The sequence below is a fragment of the Lactuca saligna genome, chromosome 8 (assembly GCF_052625555.1).
Source record: "Lactuca saligna cultivar CGN05327 chromosome 8, ASM5262555v1, whole genome shotgun sequence".
NCBI classification, from domain to species: Eukaryota; Viridiplantae; Streptophyta; class Magnoliopsida; order Asterales; family Asteraceae; genus Lactuca; species Lactuca saligna.
Genome location: NC_136424.1, coordinates 120,505,340 through 120,513,625, shown reverse-complemented (window position 1 = coordinate 120,513,625; position 8,286 = coordinate 120,505,340). Strand labels below are relative to the sequence as shown.

The following is an 8,286-nucleotide window of genomic DNA, read 5'->3' as shown; positions in this document are numbered from 1 at the left end:
ACTTATCCATGATAAAAACTTACACTCCATCATTATGTTCCCAACTAAAATTGTACCAAAGATATTTATGTCATAATTATGTTCATATGTAACCCTTTCTCTTCTAGCATTGGCCTCCATTTATCCAACCAACCATTCAATATAAGCATAGTCTTTACCATCAATATAATGTTATCGACAAAAACATACAACAATACACATCTCCTTGAATCTCATGAGACATCTTATTCAATATTAAAGCGATTATGTAGGTATAAGAACTATTTATGATGAAGTCGGGTTTCACGAAGAAAGACTTCATATCCGTAACTAGGGTCGAACCCATATTTTAGACCGACAATAGCCCTAACGTATCTCCTTGAGACCTTTTTGGAATCTAGGGCCCTCTAAATCATGTCCAAGGAAACATCACCACAAGTCTTTTCTAGGTTGATAAACACCATACAAAGATCCATTTTTTTTCTATATTTGTCCATAAGGTGTTTAAGGAGATATATACATTGTCTTAGTCATCGATACCCCTCTTATTTTATTTTTGAAAGAGTTGTTTCACATCCCAACACGGTTTCCAAATGTGTCTCCTTTACTTCTATAGTATGACTATTGACTAGATAAATTTGATATCTATGGATGGTTACCGTATATCTATGGATGGTTACCGTAGTTTATTATTATATATAGTTTTTAATTTTTTTATGTCTACACAAACTTATGTTGGTACATTGGTAACACTCGTTATATATTTTGTAACTATTCTGGTTAGACCTTAGAAACATTTTTATTGGTAGTGTCATTTCCTCCTGTAAAAAAGGATCTTAAAATATCTACAACCAGGCTATGTGAGGGTTTCGTAACGCTTTTATCTTTTTATTATTTTGTCAAACTTTTTTGACAAATACTTATCTTGATAAAGAAAAAAAAAAGAAAAAACATAACCACTTGACGAGCATAATATAACAAAGGGTTGCACGTTGCAATTGGAAAAAGGATAAATTGCTTGAAAAGGACCAATCTGTTGAATCTCTCCATCAAAACAAACACAGAAAAGGTAAGTGAACTGAATCCAACTAATCTAACCCATCTTATTCTAGAAGAATTATAATTTTATTTAAAAAAGGGTTGTTCGTTACATTGTTGACTAGCTAGTAATAAATAAATTATTTATTTTGATTTTTTTTTTAATAAAACATGCAATCACAAAAAGCGGTTACACAAATAATAGAACACGCAATCAAATAATAATTATGCAAACAGCTAATGATTTGTACGAAATGTTAGTTTTTTTTTTTTTTCATTGAAAATGCTTTTGCTATTATTAGTATTTTAGTTTTGTAGGTGGGTTTTCTGAGCTGTAGCCATCTTTATGGCGTATTGGTTAATCTTTTTATATCAAATACGTAAACATAATCAATGACTTGAATATTTATTATGATTAATAATGCACAAAGGAGAATAAATCTGGATATGAATCTCACTAGAAAAAAAAGACATGATTATCCTGATTGCATTCCAAAAAGAAACAAGAAACTGTAATTTCATTAAAATTTAATTTAATGACCAAAGATCAAATATATACAAATATGGAAATTTTTGGATAGAAATTACAAATATCTCGCAGTAATAAAAAATGATCAAAATTAGAAACCACATACAAGGTTATTATAAACATTTTTGATTATACCATAATTACTAAAAAACCATTTAAATCATTAAAAAGAACAATTATTTATTTAAGAAATAAGGTTGTTGTCAACAGAGAAGCAATTGATTTTGACACTCAACGATTATCAAATCCAGAAAGCAACCTTTCATTCCACGGCATCAATACATTTTTATTTAGAACATGAACTGTCTTAATTTATTAAGTTATTAACTATAGTTTTAGAATAAATCAATAGTTTCAAAACATTCCAAAAAAAAGTTATTATATTTAATTTACGGGATTATATCTTTAACGAGGGGTAAAAATGGAAATACAAAAAAGTCACGCACTGACACAACGGCTTTTTCACGTCCAAACGGTTGGTTTTTTAAATATTTTATGTGACCATATTTGTTTGGTGCGTGGGATCCACTGATTCGGTGCAGTTCAATCACGCATAATCACCGCCGTTCATCTGCCCAATCGACTAATCCCATTTTCTCATTAAACATCCAACGGTCACGATCTAATCATACAACACGACGGAAAAGGTTATTTTCGTCAACCGAGATAGAAGCGTTGTGGTCTAGTGGAAAAGCGTTTGACGCCATTGCGTAAGAAGGCCCCATGTGACAAAAGTGTATTTAAACCCCTTGCTTTATGTTGTTATGCACTTTCATGCCCTCCTACTTTTTCTTTTTACATAAGAGTCCTTCGAAAAAAGTCATAGATGATTATATTCAACAACTAGGTAGTATTTGTCTTTCTTTGTTGGTGTGTAGTAGCTCTTCTCGCAGGTTATGAATATTAACTTATTTTTTTTGGTAATAAGTTAATTCATGCATTTTCAGTATTCATATAATCACATTACATGAATATCAATCTATTTTTTGTTTTGGAACGAAAACAATTTTATTAAAAATAGATACCGGCAAGGAGCTATATAAGAAAGTCAAAACATATATAACAAAATCGAACATATTATAACATCTATCGGTCCATTTAAGACTTGAAAATGCTGACATATGCCCAAACCAAAAAGAAAAAGAATTAAGTCGTATCTTGTCTAAAATATTAAGAATGGGCACAACAATTTGTATGGAGAACATCAAATAGCCGATTTCTAGCTTTTTATTATTTAGTTTGATGGCTATGTGTTTTCAAGATACAATCATACACAATAATTGATAAAACTAGGGGTGTAATAAAAAACAAAGCGGAATAACCAAACCGAACAAAATGGTATTTGGTTTATTTGGTTTAGGTATTTGATTTTTAGTTAATTTGGTTTGGTTAACCGAATCAAGATACTTTATATGGTTTGGTTTTGTTTAACTTTTTATTGTTTTTGTTAAACCGAATAAGCTATTTAATTAACATTTTATATATAAATTTATAGATTAACACTTAGATTTTAATAACTTATTATTTAGTTAGCAACCATTATAAATTTATAATTGTTTTATATTTTTGTATTCAAAATCAAAAACAAATTAACCGAAATGCCAATTAACCTTCAATAGTTTTTTTTTTTTTTTTTTCTTCAAATGTGACTAAAACTATATTAACCTACTTACTTATGTATTTGTATCAATACTGCAAGACAACACATTGTGAAAGATTGAATATAACGTCATATGTTAGTGTATTTTCATTATTTGGTAAAAGTTTAACACATTTTTTCTTTTAGTTTAATGTTTATTTTTACATACGAAATTTTATTTGGTTTAACCATTAAACCAAACCAAATAAACCGTAACCGAATAAACAGAAACCGATTAAACCGAACCTTATTTGGTTTAATTATGGTTTGATTTAAAATATAAAAAACCAATAAAACCTAACCGAATTAACTGAAAACCGAAAAACATACATGAATAACACCCCTAGATAAAACATATCTTTTAAAAATTAAGGATTGAATTTGACAACCACGATAACATGTTGCGTGACAAATACGTTTGTGATGTTATGATATTTTATTTTCTTTCCTAGATGTTAATGGATCTCTTACGTTCTAGTTTGTGTTCTTGTGACCTAATTTATTTTTTAAATCATTTCCTATCTTTTCAAGTCACTACGTGAGTTTGATGCAAAAATTAATTATTTGGTAAGACTTTAATCACAAACATATGTGTTAATAATCGACATCATAACAAACAAAATAATTAACCAATAAACAATGAATATGAGAATAAAATTAGGAACTCAGATTGGCTTTGTTATTTGTACATAATACATAAACATTAGCCAATTGACATAAGAATTAAAGAATTAACCAAAGTAAAATTGGCAAGGTTATATGGACATAAGACATAAACATTGGCCAATTGACATAAGAATTAAAGAATTAACCAAAGTAAAATTGACGATGTTATATGGACATAAGACATAAACATTGGCCAATTGACATGAGAATTAAAGAATTAACCAAAGTAAAAGGCATAATGTCTAATTTTAGCTGTAAAACAATTTCTTTAAAGAAAATCATGATATCTTTTTTGCAGTGTTGTGGGCTTACAAGTTCCAATAAAGGAAAAGGGAAAAAGAAGAAGCATAGACAACTAAGGAATGGATACGTACAAGGAGTAGAAAGATATGGGATAAAAGCTTAAGGATCTCATCGGAAACTTTAGAAAACTTAAGGGGCCAAGGAGAAATTTACGCTTAATAAGCATGAAAGATCAAAAGCAACATCACTAGTGGTATATAATACAGCCATTGACGACAGTAATCAGAGCTTCCGCTTCCTTATTTGTTTACTTACAGCAAAAACCTCACACACCTACAATGTGTATGTGTGTGTGTGAAAATTTGTAGATCCGAAAATTTCACCGATGCTTGAGGAATTAAATTAAATAAATCACAGAAAACGACGGAAAAATCAATCTCAGTTCAGAAGAATCAGTCCTTTTGTCTCTCGGATCTGCAACAATGTTAGATGGATTGCTTGGGCGCAGTGGTTTCAGCTCCAAATGGTTAGATTCCTGCATATAAACTCTTTATTTTTGTGTTGTGTTTCTGAAACTGAATCGCCTTATTTGATTTAAATCACATAAGAATATAAGATAGACGGATATAGTAGATTAGTTACGAGATCGGCGATGTTGAGATGATGATGTTTGTGTGTTTTGAAGTAAATCATTGATTAAGCCGACGAGGACACGGATAGGGGCGTTGCGGAGGAGGGCGGAGGCGAAACAGAGATTTTTGAAGGAAGATCTTGCGAAATTACTTGCTAATGGCCTTGATGTTAATGCATATGGAAGGGTATTGATTTCGAATTTTGATTTAATTTATCCAATGCATGCAGATGTTTTTAAAGCTTCATGTTCTTTATCTTAGTTTGTGTGTGGTGCCTACGTTCAGATTGAGTCTGTGTGTGTAAACGAAATTGAGCTTGAATATTATAATTTCCAGATGATAAATTGAGAAATTAGGGATTGTAGTTCACATTATACAGAGCAGTTTTCTGTTTTCAAGTTGTAGCTAATATAAATATAAAGTAATCTGTTTATTTAATAAACTTTTTTATTATCATGTTGAGAAAATGCTACAACATGATGCATAAACTCTTACACTTTGTTCTTGAAATTGGTTTTATGGGACCAAATGATAGGCTTTAACTACTTTAGTATTGTTACACCTAAAAAAGTGTTTTCCTCTTTCAATTTAGGAGAAAAAGGGAGGGAATGGATAGCTTTTTTGTAAATTTTATAATGATATAAATCTCCCTTTTATTTGCTTCAGAGAGGGAGACAAAAGCCTTATAATATAATCATATATTTGCAATGTTGTAAAGCCACATGCTTTCTTTTCCTTTTTGCTTTTGTTTTCATGCATATGTTTGTTTGTGATTTCATTCTTATGATAAACTCTAACTGAAGTTCTGTTTCATATGAGGCTTTATACAGACAGAAGACTTCATTGCTGGATTGAATCTGTTATCTTGTTATAATTTCATTGATCAGTCATGTGAATATATTCTGAAGCAGCTATCAGTCATGCAGAAACTAGGGTATGAAGAAAGATTACAATCACCATACTCTTTTCCTACTTTTATGCATACTTTATACAATGGAATTGGAATTTGAGATTCCATTCCCACTTAACATTCCTATGTTTGACTCATTCAGGCAATGTCCAGAAGAGTGTAGAGAGACTGTTGCATCACTGATGTTTGCTGCTGCAAGATTTTCTGATCTTCCTGAATTACGTGACCTCAGGGATGTATTTCAGGAGAGATATGGGAATGGTTTAGAATGCTATGTTAATCAAATGGTAGGTCAATATGTGAATGAATTAATATCATTCATTCATAAACATTCTTATTTTATTTTATTTAATTTTTTGTAGTTTGTTGAGAAGTTAGCCTCTAAACCTCCTGTTGTGGAGAAGAGAATAAAGTTACTGCAAGATATAGCAGCAGAGTTTTCAGTTCAGTGGGATTCCAAAGGATTCAAACAAAGGATGGATTCACCCTCCACACTTGCTCAGGTACTTTGCTTTTTGTCATTTATTATGATTAGGATGTGGAGGGCATTTACGTCTTTTCTATCTTACGAAATCATTTCCACTTATTAAAACAAACTGCAGGATCAAGTAAGGAAATCTGTAGCTTTAAACACCACTGATGAAAATAATGATTTTCGGAAAAATGATCATCGATCTAAAGAAAGAATAGAGCATATTCCCCATAATCATGGGAGTGTAAATGTTAGGAGGAAAGAGGTGTTTGTGAGAACAGAAGAAAAACATGCTCAGGTAAGGCTCCTGATTTTTAATTTGGAGTAAATTACGTTTTCAGTCCCTGTGAAAAGACCATCTCCAAGCATATAACACCATTCTTTGGTTTAAGATTTTCATAAATACCCCCTTTGTATTTTTTAGCTTTTACATATTTGTCTTAAATCAACAAACCGCAGGAGCAAGCAATGAAATTTCGAGCTTCAAATGTCACTGATGATAAGTACAAGGTAGGAAATGGACATGGGAAAAATGATGAGCGTTCTAAAGATAGAGTTGAGCAGGGGCCCACATCGCACATTCCATTTCCAGCAAGAGAAGAAGAGGCCCCATTGGATATCCCGTTTGTGGGAAGACAAGAAAAACTTCACAATCTCAAACACCAAGTCTATTTGTCTAATCCAAGGCCGGAATCCGATTCCAGGAACACCGGAATCGGAAACAACCATATTCCAGTTCCAGCCACTTCTTATCTCGACAGAAGGCCAGAACCTTTCGTTATTGATAAAGTCGACAGAGGAAGAAAAGAAAGACACATCAGAATGCCACAAGTCAACGGAGAAAAAGAAGAATATGTTGAAAAGTCAACAATAGGGAAAGTGCAAGAGAAGGAGGAAGAACCAGTTAGGCTGTTAAAACCCTGCTACAACAATACTCCTCCTCTTCCACCACCATACATTATCAAATCAAACGTCCCACCACCATACACCAAACCCCACCACCACCACCAACCTCCATCCGACCTCCTGCCGCCACCCATCTCTAACTCCGGGAGGAGGAACAAAGAGCAAAACCAAAACGACATGCCTTTACCTTTACCTTTACCGAAACCAAGATCAGTGAGAAGAAAACACTCGAAATCATCATCTAGTCATGACGATGTAGGAAGCTCGGAAGATTCTAGAATCGTGAAGAGAGTTTCTAGTAGCAGAAGAAAAGAAAGAAAAGGGTTACAGATATTATTTGATGATGAGCATTATCACCATAAAGCTAAAGCTAAAGACGAAGAGGAAAAAATGATGGATAAGTTATTGTTACATTATAGTAAAAAACCATCGGCTTATGATCATGGGAAAGTAAGGAGGAAAAAATCAAGCAAATCTCCTCCTGTGAATGATGATGAGGTGGAGGAAACGAGTGTTAGTGTTCCTCCCATGAGATCGATTTCGCTTCCTCATGAATCGGATGGGAATAGTAAGAAGAAAGTGTACGCACGTGCTAATTCGTTTCAGCCGGATAATCAGGCGCCACATGTGCATCCTAAGTTGCCGGATTATGATGATTTGGCGGCTAGGTTTGCGGCTTTGCGAGGGAGGTGACTGTTTGTTTCACTAGATGAGTGTAGAGTTTTACTGGATTATATCTATTTACATGATGAAATTTGAGACATCTTCGTGTTAACATATTTACATGATGAAATTATGAAAACATTTGATTCATTCATTCATCGACCACAATCGCTATTATTCATGGAATTTTAAACATGCAAAACTAGAACAACAATGAACCTGTAAATATATAGTAATACTCGATGTGCATGATTAGGGTTAGACTTTGGTTATTCAATTCACATGGTGTACTTAAATTACAAAAATTTAAAATATAATCCAAATATGATTCTATGTTATGTTTAGGTTCTCTTGGTGAATTAAGAAGTTTATATTTTATAAGGACGAGATATAATAGATACTTTTATCGAGAACTAAGGTGAATGGATAGTTTTAGATTTTGTTCTTATACATGAAAGAAATTCAAAACCAAAGCATGAAAGTAAATTTAAGGAAATGTACTTGTGATATAACTCTCCTTAAGAAGTAGAACAAAGCTCACTTCACTTATAAGGTTGATTAGTTGGCGAGTTGTCATCACCAGCCCCATATCCTCCGGTAGCCTCCTAC

General features: G+C 32.4%; 1 protein-coding gene across 1 annotated transcript; it reads left to right on the top strand.

Annotated features, from left to right (window-relative positions):
* Positions 1–4,358: 4,358 nt before the first annotated feature.
* Positions 4,359–7,831, top strand: LOC145010785 (Regulator of Vps4 activity in the MVB pathway protein). Its single transcript, XM_078969320.1, has 7 exons — positions 4,359–4,620; positions 4,780–4,912; positions 5,557–5,660; positions 5,779–5,923; positions 5,999–6,139; positions 6,239–6,406; positions 6,568–7,831. The coding sequence occupies exons 1-7, from the start codon at positions 4,577–4,579 to the stop codon at positions 7,705–7,707; spliced, it is 1,875 nt and encodes a 624-aa protein (XP_078825446.1). The 5' UTR covers positions 4,359–4,576; the 3' UTR covers positions 7,708–7,831.
* Positions 7,832–8,286: the final 455 nt, after the last annotated feature.